At 38.5% G+C, this 15577-nt stretch overlaps 2 protein-coding genes across 2 annotated transcripts; one reads left to right on the top strand and one right to left on the bottom strand.

Moving 5' to 3' along the window:
* The first annotated feature begins 816 nt into the window (after positions 1 to 816).
* On the top strand, positions 817 to 1781 carry LOC5573119 (nucleolin 1). Its single transcript, XM_001660685.2, has 2 exons — positions 817 to 1379; positions 1437 to 1781. Exons 1-2 carry the CDS (start codon positions 909 to 911, stop codon positions 1767 to 1769), a joined length of 804 nt encoding a protein of 267 aa, XP_001660735.2. The 5' UTR covers positions 817 to 908; the 3' UTR covers positions 1770 to 1781.
* A 186-nt stretch (positions 1782 to 1967) lies between these two features.
* Positions 1968 to 14457, bottom strand: LOC110677040 (zinc finger protein 14-like). Its single transcript, XM_021847548.1, has 4 exons — positions 14261 to 14457; positions 2329 to 3572; positions 2141 to 2259; positions 1968 to 2077 (listed from the first exon to the last, which is right to left on the bottom strand). Exons 1-4 carry the CDS (start codon positions 14286 to 14288, stop codon positions 1990 to 1992), a joined length of 1479 nt encoding a protein of 492 aa, XP_021703240.1. The 5' UTR covers positions 14289 to 14457; the 3' UTR covers positions 1968 to 1989.
* Positions 14458 to 15577: the final 1120 nt, after the last annotated feature.

Genomic DNA, 15577 nt, shown 5'->3' with positions numbered 1-15577 from the left:
CCAGAATGAAAACACGGCGCAAAAGTAATAGGCGACACTGAAAATAGTATCGATTACAGGCTCATAACATTGGGCGATACTGGCATTCTTGAGTGCGTTTAAGGCGAAACCTTATAATATTTTTTTATTACGAAATAGCTAGGAAAATTGAAGGAGACGTGTGTGGTATTGATGAGGATTTTGAATCTAGGTTTATGAAATGTGTATTAAAGTGAAATAGTTAAAGTTGGAGCATATTTTCTCCAATTGGGATTAAAAATTGCACATGAAAATTTCAATGGTTATTTTCTCATTGTTATTGATTTGTCAGATAGGCCCTTATCGCGAATCCCTCTCGATAATTTTTCTTGCAACGCGTAATAAGCCATTTTACGAGACGTTCGAATGACGTTTTCTGGCGGGCCGCTCATTGTTGTTGTTCAAAAAACTAGCCTGATATCTGAATGGCGCTGGTCACATTTTTGTTGGCGATGACGTCCGCGTCTCTTTCAGCGCATGGTTCTACTCGGTTTACATGTATTATATTACCTGTAAATGAAAAATATCTTCTCTGCCTGCTGATTTCAATTTTACATGCGAAAATTAAAAACTTTGTTACACTGCCACCAGCGCCATTGTTGAATAAGCTCCTTCCAAATGTAGCGCTAGAAGAAACGTAAATAAATCGGCCCGCCAGAAACTTTCAAAGCTGGTAAACAAGCGGAAACCATATGATTCGAAACGTCTCGTAAAATGGCTTATATTTTTGTTTTTATCTGGCAGCTCGTCTGAGCGCCATGTGATCCCCATGATCGGAAAATGCTGTCAGTTTTTTCATCTTTTGTTTTGCTTGCCATTTTCCGTCCACTCCATTCAAAATTCGCCTCGAGCACGTTTCGCGGGTTGGAAAGTTTCGTCCTGCTCAAAAAATGGCCAAAATAAAACGCAAAGCAACCGTTCCGGAACCGAAACCGCAACAGCAGCAAGCCGACGATGACAGCGGATCCGACTACGAAGTGGACCGTCACATGACGCTAACCAGAGCGCCGAAAACCGTAGCCGAAGAATTCCCGCTTCCCAAACAAGTTCGCAAAGATGTGGTGAAACGAGGAACGGCCGCTCAGGACGTCTCGGAAGATGAATCCAGCGAGGAGGAAGAAGATGATGATGAGGATGTTAATTTGCCGACCCTGACCAAGGCCCAGATTGCGGAGATCCTGCAGACCATCAAAAACAACAAACGATTGGTGTTGAACGTATCGAATGTAAATTTTTCCACTTCCAAGGAAGAAATCGAAGAGCATTTCAGGAAGGCCGGTCGGGTGAAGGGTGTCCGGATACCCAAGAAGCGAGCGTCCGGATTTGCGTTTGTCGAGATGCTCGACGCGGAAGGGTTTCAGGTGAGAACGGAATTTGATGTGTTACATTAGAAGTGTTCTAATTAGTTCTCATTTTAGAAAGCGTTTCTACTCCATGGATCCTTCCTAGACGGTCGCCAGATACGGGTACAGCTGTCGGAAAGTGGCAAGAAAAAATCCCACCAGAAAATACTGCTGCTGGAGAAGAAGAATGCCGAGATCAGGAAAATGCGAAAGAAGAACCGAGCCAAACCGGAAGCGAAAGAGGTCACACTGGTTCCGAAAGTGCAACCGAAAGTCGTAGAACGGGATCCCTACTTGGACAAAAAGAAAACCAAGCCGCCGACCAAGAAGGAGATTAAGGCATACAAAAAGAAGGTTTCACTGAAGGCCAAATTCCGGAACGTGGCCATGAAGGGAATAAAAGTTTGATATGATGAAACAGGTAAATATTGTCGATTTACGCCGAACAAAACCCTGAAGAACAGTCGCCCCACAGTTATGAATCAAGTATGAATCACTTTTTAGAAGGAAAACTGCACATTGGTTACGTACAAATCGTATTACCACTATTACCTTGCAAAATAGTGTTGTTTCAAGCTTGGCATTTTGAAGAATCATAGAGATGCGTGATGTTTGAAAACAATTTATTTCACTGATTACGTTTCGCCCTTGATGTCGTTGGATTCACTGCGGTCTTTTTGCCAATGATAACGTCCATTTGATCCTTGCTTTGACATCTGAAACGAAAAAAAATTATAATGGCAAGCTTCCCAACTAGGATTGCATATCAATAATCTTACTCGACATGCTTCATGAGGTGTTTTCTAAGATATTGTTTTGTAAAGTATGATTTGTCGCATGTTCTGCACACAAACTGTCGATTTGTACCGTGCAGCACCATGTGTTTGGTCAAGTATCTCTGAAATGGTTCAATGTCTCATTGTGAATGCAATTTATTTCACTAGACTTGCAAGCTATGAAAACTTACCTTTGTGCGAAAACTCTTCGAGCACTGTTCGCAATGGAAGTTCCTCTCCTGGTGGATACCCTCGTGCATCTTCAGTTGGTTTCCATCTGGGAAACGTTTCGAGCAAAACGTACACTGATACTCCATTCGGTGCTTCGCTCTATGCTTGGTGAGCTGAGTCCGCTTGTTGGTTCTGAAATCGCATCCCTCCATTTCGCATTTGTACTCTGGCGGTTGCGAAGGGGTTTCCAAGGTCGTTCCATGAGCCGCTTCGGAGTGAACTTTCAAGGAACTCAACCATCGATAGCTGCTGCCGCAAATCTGGCAACTGTACGGTTTCTCACCGGTATGAATTCGCTCGTGACCTATCAGAGGGCTCTGGGTTTTGAAGGTTTTCGAACAATACTTGCACTTGTATGGATGCTCGTTGGTGTGGCATCGTTCATGCGAAATCAGGCAAGGTCTGCTTTTACACTTCCTCCCACAGAAGGAACAAGTGTACCGACCTTCCTCCAGCGATTCGTGTCCTCGCATGTGTCTCATTAGGTATCTTCTGATCATCTTTACCCCACAGATCGGGCAAGCCTCCTTATCTCCAGCATCTTTGCTATGTTTCGTCAAAACGTGCTCGGTCAACGATCTTTTCTTGTTGAATCGCGATGGACACTTTGGGCATTTGAGTTTGTTCGTATGCATTTGGACGTGGCGATGGAGTTGAACCAGCGAAGAAGTGATCTTCACCGGAGCTCCACTTTCGCTGGTGCATACCTCGCACTCATAGGGCAGCATATCCATGTGCACAGCTAGATGCATTTCGCGGCTTTCGGGATTGTCGAAGATTAGATCGCAAAGGTAGCACTTGTTTGGATCGATTAGCTGTCGGTATATGGTGGCCGTGCGTTTCTTTTGTGGTGGTTTAGTGGCGGAGGTTTCGCTTGACGATTCCTGATCGGGTGGCAACTCATCCGATTCAAGCATGAGCTCCGGTTCTTGCTTAATGTAGTTGGATTGATATCCCGGTTCAATATTGGGCTCGAGCGGTTCACTTTTCAGTCTTTCATTTGTTAATGCGTTTTTCATATTCAGATCATTCTTTTCGCGGGAATCCAAAATGAGATCATCTTCTTTTTTAATTTGTTTGAAATCTGTAATTGCTGCACTGTTCGATGATGGATCGCATTCGAAGTGTGCATTTCTTGGCTCTGCACTGGGTATTTCTCCAATACCATAATTATAGTCGGTCTCATCAGGTGTTTCTTGTTTGACTGCATAAAGATCGTAAAAAATGATCTTACATAAGTATGGATAATTGTATGATTTATTTAATAACAGGACAAGACGTGGGAAAGAGACTGCTCCATGGAAATGTGGTGGTGCTCTCTAGACTTCGATGATCATTTCATGACATTTTCTGAATTAAGTATTTTAGCTAAGCTTAGCGCAAGGAGCGTAGCTTAGCTTAGCGCAACGCAAAGGAGCGTAAGTGACGTTTTGATCGGTTTTGAGTTGAATTTCTACTGTTTCCAAGCGTTATAACGATATTTTCCCGCCTAACAGAAAACGCATATTTCTTAGAAGACTGACTTGTTTTTTTTTTAATTATTTTTACTATTTGTATAGAATAAAAATTGCAGTGAACTGCAAAAAAATATATAAAAACTAACAACTACCGAAAGCTAAACTGCCCATATTCGCATAACAGTCCCATGTTGACTTTTAACCAATTTGCGTTTTTTGCATAAATCAACTTAACATCGTTAGACGCTCAAGAAAAAATGATAAAATAGTAGTCTTTGTTCCTGACTTGTACAAAAACAAACCCCAATGGTGTTGTCCCATATTGCAAATAATCGCATAACAGTCACATTGTTAGTGATTCACCGAATATAAACGAAATGATACGGGATATTTTTTTTTTCAAATGCCATATAATTACGATAATAAGATAATGCGACAATGCGTTGTTTCAGATATATTTTTGAAATTCATGAGTGTTTATTTTTAATTCTAATAACAGCATGTTCGATAATATGAAACAAAAAATAATTAAAGATTAATCACTTCCCGTCTGCTTCGAAGAATTTTTATGCTTCGATTTATGTTTCCTGGCGTTCTGGAATATCGATCCAAAACTTCTTTTGGTGTTCTTCGATGACTGGTAAAATTACCCTGAGAAGCGCTTGCTTGCGGGTGGGGCATATTCCAACAGGAACTTTTCGACGCGATAGAATGCTTTCCAACTCAAAACTATCATCGGTTACCGTCTTCATCTGCTTCTTGGAAAAAATACAGCCAGATGTCGACTCGACATCATCATCCAATGAGCCACTGTAGCTCATCTCGTAGCTGCCTTTTTTTAATTTGATCTTCCTTATATTTTCAATATACGCTCGAGGCTTACACTGGTTCAATGGGTATTGAGACACCGTCATTCTCAACTCGAAGAAATCAGTAGCTGCCATGTCCATCGCAACAACATTCTTCTTCGCTTTCTGGACTACGTCTTTGAATTCTGGAAACGTCGAGGCTGGCGATCCATGGCGCATACCTTTTTCTACGGCAGCGTGAAAGCTGTCAGCTGCCATAAAGGTATGGCCGGATTCGAAATATTTGAGGATTATTTCGTTTGATTTTACTTTTTCGGAATTCAACAACAACGTCAAATAGAGGAATAAGTTCCAGTTCTTATTCTGACTGGAACAGTTGTCCAGCCAGAAAGTGATTTTTTCGAATTCTTGGCACCACAATACAACTTTGCCGAAACAGCTCGCAATATCGCCCGCAGATCTCCCTGAAGTTGATTCGTTCCATACACATGCAACGACCGGATATGTTTTAGCATATTCACCAACAGGTGCGAAAGTCTCATTAAAGGCTAACACACGTTGAGTGAACACAATTGATTTTAAGCCTTCAAGACGTGGTAGCTGGATAACCTGTAAAACGATGAAGAACCGAATAGTTTGATGTAATTTATTTATAGACAATTATTCAAAGAAATTTACCTTTTGCAGGTCCACTGAAAACACTATTTCTTTTGCCCGGATTTGATCCCCATCATTTTGGTAATCAGCTCGAGAAAGATTATTCAACCGGGAATGTTCTACATGCGACTTACAAGTAGAACACACTGTAACGAAACGATCCTCTTCCTTGTGCCCTGATGAGTTTTGGTGTAGCGTTGCAGTAACACAAACCTCGCATTGTTCATGACCGAGTTTTACAAGTGAAATGTTCATCTTCGAGATCATACTGCAATAAAACTGGTAGCTGACTCGTAATGCGGGACTGGCTGAATCTTGGTATGCTTGATGCATTGAAGCCTCCGTCAAATCGGATGGAAGGTAGAATCTATGCGGCGGCGCGTGTTCCCGACTATAATGCGAGACAGACGGATTGTAAGACAAAATGTGGGTCTTAACGGCTTCACGTTTTGCTTTGCTTCTCTCGTATTTCCCTCGTTTGGTCGGATTTGGGTTTCCATCGAAATCATGTTCCAGGCATCGATAAATGATGTTTCTAAAAGATAAACAAGAGAATAATTATTCGTTTTAAAATATGCCATTTAAATTGAACTTACCCGCAGTTTTCTCCGTATCCAATGACAGCCAAAAAAAAACTTTCGACAGACTTTCAATTTTTCACCATTTATCAAACTGAGGTTGAAAGTGTATGAAAAGTTTTTCTTAGGATGATTTGCTACGGTCCGGTTCGTGCGTCTGGTTTGCACTGAGCTGCGGTGCACATTTTCCCGAATGTAATTGCATTGCTCATTGGGTTCTAGCTTCCAGATACGGCTGTGGATATTTACGCGTTCGTCTATGGAAAAAATCTGGTCACACTTTTTCTTGCATCCGCATTTTACAATGCGCAACTTGTGGCTGAGCCGTCGCCGTTTTGTGCGCTTTTCTTTTAATTTTTGCCGTTTTGTTTGTTTCCGCTTCCTTTTTTCTAATTGAAAAAAGCTTCCATCGGATCCCTGATCTTCCTCATCGCTGCCTGATAGATCGTCACGTTCTGTCCCGGATTCCATCTCCGCGCTATCCGATGGATGATTTTCCGGATGTCTCAGGTTGATAGCGGAAAGCGCATTCCACATTGCGGTGTGTTTTGAATTATTGGCCGGAAATTGGTCATCACTATCACCAAATCCGATGAATTCTTCATCGGAGGATTAACCCTCACTTTTACTTCCGTATACTTGTAATAATTTTAACGCGGACATTGTATAATTACTGAATTTCACAGCCTGAAAACAGCGAACAGCGAACTAAGCAACCGGTAGCCAAACAGTAGCTGTCAAACAAGACGATGATCACAATGGGACTGATATGCAATTATATTGGCATATTATATTGTATATCTTCGCATGTCAGTCTCACTTTACTATTTGTACATTTTTAAACAGAGTTCCAGTTTTATTCAATAAAAAAATCCTAGGGTAGTTTGTGCACTCAACAAACAGTGATTATTTAAAAATATAACACATTTTAATTCAAGTGGAGACACGAGATGAAGCAAAGTTGTTTGTACATTTAAATCGTCATTTTCTCAGTTTGCCATTTTCCAACATGGGACTGTTGTGCAAAGAGGGGCAGTAAACATTACATATATTCTGCAATTGGATTAAATGGACAAATTGATGTGAAGTTTTGCGAAAAAGTTACACGTCTTCTCAGTGAAAATCGAACTCACGACTCCCCTGATTCTCACTGAGGAGACGTGTAACTTTTTCGCAAAACTTCACATCAATAAACTTCCACTCGGCTGGTTAGCCGTAAACCACGATTCATAATTTAAAACAAGTATTTATCGAGCAACGGACTCATGTTCCGTAACCGGTCGTTTGAGAACGTCGCGACCCATTGGAAGCCCACACAACAGAAACCTCAGCCAACGCAGTTGCTGTCTAGTGTAGTGTGCTATTTCCATACATAAAAAACAATGCGCTCTCGGGCTAGGTATTGGATATATATAGAAAGCGTTGTGTTTGGATGGGCATCTAATTTTTCCGAAAGAGGTGCACTTTGCGAAAGAGGACCACGTGATTGTTGAGCTGAAATCGAATTCAGGTTAACTTCTGCGTTCATGGGTCCTCTCATGGCGTAGTGGTAACGCGCCCTAACCAGAGATCAGGGAGTCGTGAATTCGATTCTCACTGAGAAGACGCGTAACTTTTTCGCAAAACTTCACATCAATTTGTCCATTTAATCCAATTGCAGAATATATGTAATGTTTAGCTTTCGGTAGTTGTTAAACTTCCACTCGGCTGGTTAGCCGTAAACCACGATTCATAATTAAAAACAAGTATATAAAAACTAGTTTTTTTTTCACTGACACTCTTTTGCTTCTAATCCCCCCATTTTCATGGTAGTCGTTACCACAAGACTAAGAAAGGCGAAAAAGAGCGAACCAGAACCAAGGAAACAAAACAAAACCCAATAGGAGCCAGAAGATAAGAGTTTGATTCTTCTTCTCATTAGAACAGACATTTCATCTGAAATTTAAACAGGTAAAATGTTCATATATTACTCCGGAAATTTCTAAAGGAGTTTGGATGCCAACCTGGAACCACCTCCAAAAAATCCTAACTCCTCTAAGATTTTGTGATTTTGTGGGACATCCTGCATGGTTTTCAGTCAAAACATCTTCTAAAATTCAATCAGCATCGTCTCCAGAAATGCCAATGCCAACAATTCTAGGGATTTCCTATAAAACTGTCTTTGAGTAAAAAGTAAGATTTGAGTAAGATTTCAATTTGAAATTGGTGGTGGTTGGTCCCTAGTGATAAATACTACCTCCGTTCTGGTCACGACCTTCAGATTATCGTGTTTCGTCAACATTTGTATTCATGAAGTGGGGGGACAGGCTTGAAGTGGTGTTTGAAAGAAACGAATGTCAGAACAGGTATCCACCGGCGACACCAAACGGACCAACGTAATGTGGTGTAATTTGGGATTTGTGGATTTAAAACTGATATTTTTTGCCAAGCATCAATATGGGTGACTTTCGAGGATAGCGAAACGTAAGAGGGGTTATGACAAGGTTGTGGGTAAATCCATCACATTGAGGTTGTGGCTCTGTGTCTTGTCAGGAATAGAATCTGATTGGTATTGTTGTATGCAATAGAGTTCGGAATTGATAGACAGACTTTGAGGAAAGAAGTTTTCAACGTAAGGCAGCAGCACCTTGGATCTTGGAGGGCGCAGGTCTGGAGATTTGGGGAGCTGTTTATGCTGGGTTACATTACGTAGAAAGTGGAATCTGTTTTGCCTCGCATAAATTATGGGAAGTATTTGAAAACGGTTTTTTGTTCAGATTGTGTAACGCAAGAAAGAATCTTTAGCTCTGCGTTATATTAGGAGGTTATTATAGTGCAGGGTCGAAGAGAGGATGAATATTTGATCACTTTAACTTTACGCTGCAAGATAATCGTAGTCGTTTTTCTTTTTTTTTCTGATGTACTGGTATAAACAGGTATATTTATCCTAAATAATGAACAATCACATGCGTAGAGCCTACGGATCATGAAGTTAAGATTGAAATCAAAATAATATTGCGCATTTCTTTCACACCACAGGATTATCGCAGAAGTTTTTACATGTGCGGAGGTGCCGGTAGAGGTGCGCGATCGCGTCGAGTTGGGTCGGTGTTTTCAGCGGATTTATATGAGATAAATCGAAGAATCAGTGCTCTGAGGGCATCCACATGATTTGATGCGGTCCCACACTTTTATTTGTGCTTTTGCACTTGTCTTATTAAATAGGAATACTTAGTGTTAGGGAAAGTGTAGGAGAATAAATTATGATTTATTAGAATTTTCTGATAGAGGCAAAGTTCACATGTTACTTAGGTATTAGAAAGCAAACGAGAACCACATTAAATAATAGATAAACACTAATGCTCATATTTTTATATTTTTCATTTCATCGCGGTCCTTATTGCCCGAGCGGAGTCGACAAAACTCGAGGTGGATAGAATCGACGGAACTACGATACGGAAAAAAAACAGATGAGAAACTATCGATCCATTTATTCAACTATAAAAACCACGTTTCAACGTAATAACTTTATTTCTTTCTTCTCGTTTCAGCAATCCAACAACCAAACCATTTCTACTATCTTTTCATTTCCTCTTCGTTACATTTATAGTCCCTCTGGTACTGAATCGAATGGCGCATTCCGCTTTTATTAGCGCTGTCTTTGCTGTACGTTGAGCATGGTGTCGGAGGTGGTGTGCTCTGTAGAACATCTGATGTGCTACACGGCACGCCACTTCCGGCATTTTGTTTGGTGTGCGGGATGGGCAGTGCTGGTGATGAGGTGGAGGGCGCTATTCGGTTTAATGCCAGAGGGACTATATCTATTTAATGTATCTGAAACTTGTGGGACCGCTTTAATTCCGGCGCCTGCTTGTGGAAGAACCCGGTGTGCTAAACGGTATAGGACATGTTAACGGGGGAGGCTTGGTAGGTCCTCACCCAGCCCGTGTCTAGATTGGCGGATAATTGTCTGCCAGGGTGTGGATTGAGCAATTACAATTACAATTACAATTTGAAATTTCTCTAAACATACCTTCAGCAATTACTCAAGAAATTTTTGCTAAGGTTTCTGTAGAAATTCCTCCTCTAATACTTTGAGATTTTCTTAAGCGAGCCTTGAAAGTTTTTTTTTTCTAGCAATGTCTTCAGGGAAATGCCAAGGCTTTTTCTGAAATATAAATCCGCGAGACACTGCTTAAGAAAACCCCGGAGTAACCTCATATAAAACTAGTGGAAGTTTTAAAGTCACTCTCAATTAACAATGATCTCTGAAATAACACCTTGACTCTTAAGAAAGTTTTAAAAGATTTTTTAGATTTTTTTTCTTATGTTTATTTTAAAGGCACTCTGTGCTCGTGGCCACTACTATGCAGGAATCAGTTCATCTGTATCTTCTTTACCGATACAGATCTATTTTTAACTAATCTATATTTACATCTATTTTCACACTCTTCTACTCTTTTGCTCTCACACCGAGCAGGTACGAGAGTACTCTGCTGTTAGTCCAATCGATTTCCATAAGCCATAGTCCAAAACATTTGTAATTTTTTCGATTTTCCATTCAAAATGATCAACTCAGTTATTTATAAAGCGGTTTAAAAATTTCATCACAACACATCAGACAAAACTTAAATTTTAATATATGTTTTTGAACGATTATTTTTTCAATCACGAGTTCAAGTAATAACGGTTTGACTAAATTGATTTTTTGGACAAAAATTATAAACTATTTATCTGAAAATAGGAAATCTTTACTCAGAAATTGTCTTCAGAAAAACTTGTTCATCTTGCCTAAATATACAACTTTGCTGGAGATACGATAAAACTATTCCTTAAACTTTTTGAGTTCGGGGTTGGAAAAATCGCTCAAAACTATGTGCAGTGAATCAATTGTCACCCAACACGCAACAACAAAGACATTGTCATCTCCTGTTCTTGTTGCAACAATTTCATTCTGCAACATCAGTTTATCACCACTTGAACAGAATATGACAATGATCGATCATCACCTACACAGCAATTTTCTGGGCTTCGCAATGCGATTTTCGAGAACTTTCTCCGTGTTAGTGAACATTGACACATTATCTAACAGATACTCAAACCAAATTTGGTTTTGTATTCAAAATAACTGATTAATCGCGAGTTGAAAAAGTTGCAACAATGTTGATCCCTTCGATTGTCATGACACTATTGCTTCTGTTTGTATCCTTATCCGCAAAAGTTAGGACAAACGGTTGTGAGCGAGCCTGATTTGTTGTTTGTTTTTCGTCTGTTTTAATGACAATTTGATTTACTGACTATATGTAATAATTTAAGTTCTTCTTTCTATTCTTTTTTCTGGCATTACGTCCCAACTGGGACAAAGCCTGCTTCTCAGATTAATGTTCTTGTGAGCACTTCCACAGTTATTAACTGAGAGCTTTCTCTGCCGATTGACCATTTTTGCATGTGTATATCGTGTGGCAGGTACGAAGATACTCTATGCCCTGATAATCGAGAAAATTTCCTTTACGAAAAGATCCTCGATTAGCGGGATTCGAACCCACGACCCTCAGCATGGTCATGCAGCATAGCTGCGCGTTTACCGCTACGGCTATCTGGGCCCTAAGTTATGTCTGTCGAATACTGAATAAACGTATGTCTGACGTGCTGTGAAAATTCCATTCAAATCGATCCATAAATAACTGAGATCCAATCATCCAAAGTTGTTCATTTTTTATGGAAAATCGAAAAAGGATAATGTTATGATAGACCCAATCTCCTGGACAAATCTTTGAAAAAGTTCCTGGACGAATTTCTGGGCTATTTCTAGGAAAATACTTAATTCCGAGACTTGAAATACTATGATGATCGAAGTTTTCCGGTCTTTAAGGGAATATATCACTGATAAAAACTTGTGGAAATATCCGATGAGGAACAAATTTAAGAAATTTTCTGGACTTCTTCGTGTATTCCACAATGCCCACTGAGGTGACCTGGCAACGAGTCACATTTTAGTGTCTTGGTCACTTTTTTCGACCTGTTCACTAAAACTTCATTATTTTCAGCAAAAATTCACTAGTCTTTTTTTTTTTCAGAAAAATGGTCACTAAAGTCACTATTTTCTTGATTTGTTGATAATGAAATTTAAGGGTGAATTAGCTTTTCAAACACAAATAGAAAGATTTTTTTATCGTAAAGACAAATATAGGTAGTGTTTTTTTTTTAAATCAAAGTGTCAAGAAAGATTGGGGTCTAATTTCTGGCTAACTTTCTAGGTTCAGGTGAACTTTTCGTAGTCATTTACAATAGAAAATGTAACAAAAAACTGGCGGGTGCTTTGGAGAAGATTCTAACAAAACTTTGAAAGCAACTTTGTGCTGAAATTACCGGCCGTAATATTTGAACAAATTTTGGTGGAAACCCGGACGAATATCTGACAGGACTTGCTGAATAAATTATAAGGTTTCTGCAGTAATCTGCGGCTATAGAAAGAATATTAACCTGCCTTCTAAAAGACCCTCATTAAAACTCTTCCTGAAGACAAGTCAGATACTGTTAGGTAGAATAACAACAAAAAGAGTGTCAGAAAAAAAATACGTTTCTATAGTAAATTCTTGAGCATTGTTGGACAATAATAATTAATCATTTGTGAAATCAGTTGCGATTCCCTAAAGACAAATTCAGCAGCAAATATACATCTAACAAATAGAGATTCCTTAAGGACGTCTAATTACTTATGCACAATATTTAACTGTGTTTGTCTCGAGTTCATCAAAAATCAATTGTTCTGAAGTTACTGTCCAATTTTACTCAAATTCTGCCATAAAATTAGCCTGAGTTTTTATTTTTGGCTTGTTTTTGAATTTAAGATTTTTTTTGCAAAATGTTCAACAATCGAAAATTTTCCTCGATTCATTCAACGGATTTATTTAAAACGCTTTGAGTAATTCGTTTTGTACCTCTTCTTCAAAATCATCAATGGGTTTTGACCAGTAAGTTCCTCAAGAACAGGAATTTCGTTAAAGATTCTAGCACGAGTTTGTTTTTCGGAGTTCATGTATTTGATAAGCTACGAGTTTTCTTCCGACTGAAATCTTAAATTTAAAATAGTAATCTATACTAAGCTAATATTCGTCTTACAGAATATGAGAAGGTAAATCTCTAATACACAATATTATCATATCCCGGAGGGATAACTGTTTATTTCAATTTAATGCTGTTCTCGACATTCCTAATTCACTCAATATGTAGGTTGATTAATATCTGCATAAAACGTATTTTCATTTGAAGCCATTTGTATGACTAATAATTTTAGTATTGAAGTCGCTTTTGAGTTACTGTTTTAATCATTTTGCTCACTAAAGTCACTATTATGTTGCTGTATGACCGCTACTAGCTCTGTCTATGTCTCCTAGAATATTTCAATATATTTAGAAGCATCTATATTTGGAGTTTTTACAAAAATTCATAGTAATGAAGAGAATTGAGTGTCTTCTTAAGTGAAACTTAAAGAATTCTCAAAGTTTTCATACTTTTCACAAAAAAAACCCAATATCGTCCTGCACAGCCAAAAAATCGACGAACAAATTTCATGGAATCTCGAAAAATAAGAGCCGAGTAATGTGGGCGTACCCTTAGTAGACGGTCCCCTGGCAATTTTTTAGTGTTACCGGAATACATGTTTGGCATCAAAAAAATTAAAACAACAATCCTATAGTAACTGGCTATCAATTCCTGTTAAGTAGATATCAGAAGGTACTTATGATCTGACACACATCCTCTACGGTACACGCTATGCCTGAAGCAGACGATGATAAAAATCGAATGTATTGTGTATTTCTTTCACTATTGGATTGCGAAGTGCAGCTTCATAAGTGCAAAAATGCGAATAAAAGTGCGAGATTACATAGAATCATGTTGGTGTCTTCAGAGCACTTATTCTTTGGACTGCGATGAATAACCCCGCTGAAGACACCGACTCGATTTGATGCTATCGCGCTCTTTTATTAGCGTTCCCGCACTTGTAAAAACTTCTGCGATATTCCAGTGGTGAAAGAAATGCGCAATACATCGGATTTTTTGTCGCTAGAGATCAGTATTCTATCCTTATTTTCATAATCGGAAGGTTTTAAAATATTCTATCGGTGAATTTGTTTCCATACATTTTCTATGGGTTGAAATGCATCGGAAAACGGGATTTTCATGGGTTTTAGTATGAAAAATAGCTAAAATGTCGAAAAAATTAAAAAATCACCGATGGCATATTTTAGAATCTTCCGATTATGAAAATATAACCCAAATACAGAACTCTAGCGAGAAAAAACCCGATGTACATTCGGTAGATGCCATCGAATTATACCTAAATAATCATAAGCTAATTTATAGCTTTCTATAGAATTCCCCTTGTTTACTACTGTCTGATTCACTTACTTTTTAGTTCACTGCACTGTCTGTCCATTTTGGGCGAATTTGTTAAACAACCAAATAAGTTACACTCTTTATATACAGTTCCAAGACAAAATTAATAGTGAAAAACACGAAAAATTACGAGTTTTATCGCTTTGATGTTGTTGTTAGGTTTTCAGTTTTGACGCTGTGAGCAAGCTTTTTTTTGTTTTTGTTTCATGTTTACGCTTATCATTTTGCCTTTATAGGCCTTTTCATGTGACAGGTCCGTCTATGCATTTGTTTACATCGGTGGAGGACCGGTGCTAACACGGGCCTGTCATTTTCATAGAAGAACTGTCAAAGTGCTTCCCGATCAGCTGATTTGAGACGTCATGTGAATAGGCCTATGGCTTGTCCTTTGTTTTGTAGGTGTATTCGTTAGGGTGGCTCATCATTTATGAGAAAACGTTTTAAATTTGTCTCATTACACTTAAATGAAATTGAAAAAAATATATGATGGAATTCTTTAAATAAGAATTCAAGCACTACTAGGTTATAATCAAAGCTATCAATATACTATTCAGGGTGGCCACTAGGAAAGTTGTGAAAAGTCGGGAAAAACCGGTAATTTTACATCACGGGAACAATTTGTAACTATCAATTGTAGATAGTCACCGGGAAAATCGTTTTGAAGAATTTTCCAAACTAAGATTTTGCTAAAACTAACAAACCCGAATTGTTAAAAAGCCATGTTTCTGCATTGTGAAACAGTATGCATCATATGAACTTGAATAATGATTAGGTTTATCTTTATTTTCTAAATTCATATCTTTCTACTAGTATTTTCTGATATTTGGTAACTGACCTTGAATGTTTCCACAGAAATATGTTAAGGAATTAAACAATTTACAATAAAACATTGTAAAATCCTAATATTTTGTTGACGCTAAATCTCTTCATACTCTTTTTAATCTATTTTTTTAAGAATCTGCCAGAATTCAAAGGTAATCGGATCATTTTGTTTAGAATGTTATAAATGAACGTTAGTGTTTCTCAAATGATCTAACTTTTCTCTTTCTGAATGTTAGTATTGAACATGTTAAGGTGTTAGAAACTTTATAACACTCGAGGCATCAAAACATTTGGCCTTATACTAAGTAGGGCTCGAAGAACGGTTCATGAACATATTTTAACTGTTATCCAGATGGTGAGTGGTGTACAGTGATATTTTTAATTTACACTATTATTTGATTATGAGCGCTACAATGTTTTTGAATTTCTTAGGGTGTAGTCATAAGTCATTTTCTGGGTGATGCCTGCTTTCCGTCACCTTTCTATGAATAGATCTGGGAAAAAGTT

Source organism: Aedes aegypti, chromosome 2 (genome assembly GCF_002204515.2).
Source record: "Aedes aegypti strain LVP_AGWG chromosome 2, AaegL5.0 Primary Assembly, whole genome shotgun sequence".
NCBI classification, from domain to species: Eukaryota; Metazoa; Arthropoda; class Insecta; order Diptera; family Culicidae; genus Aedes; species Aedes aegypti.
This window is presented reverse-complemented; position numbering and strand designations above follow the sequence as displayed.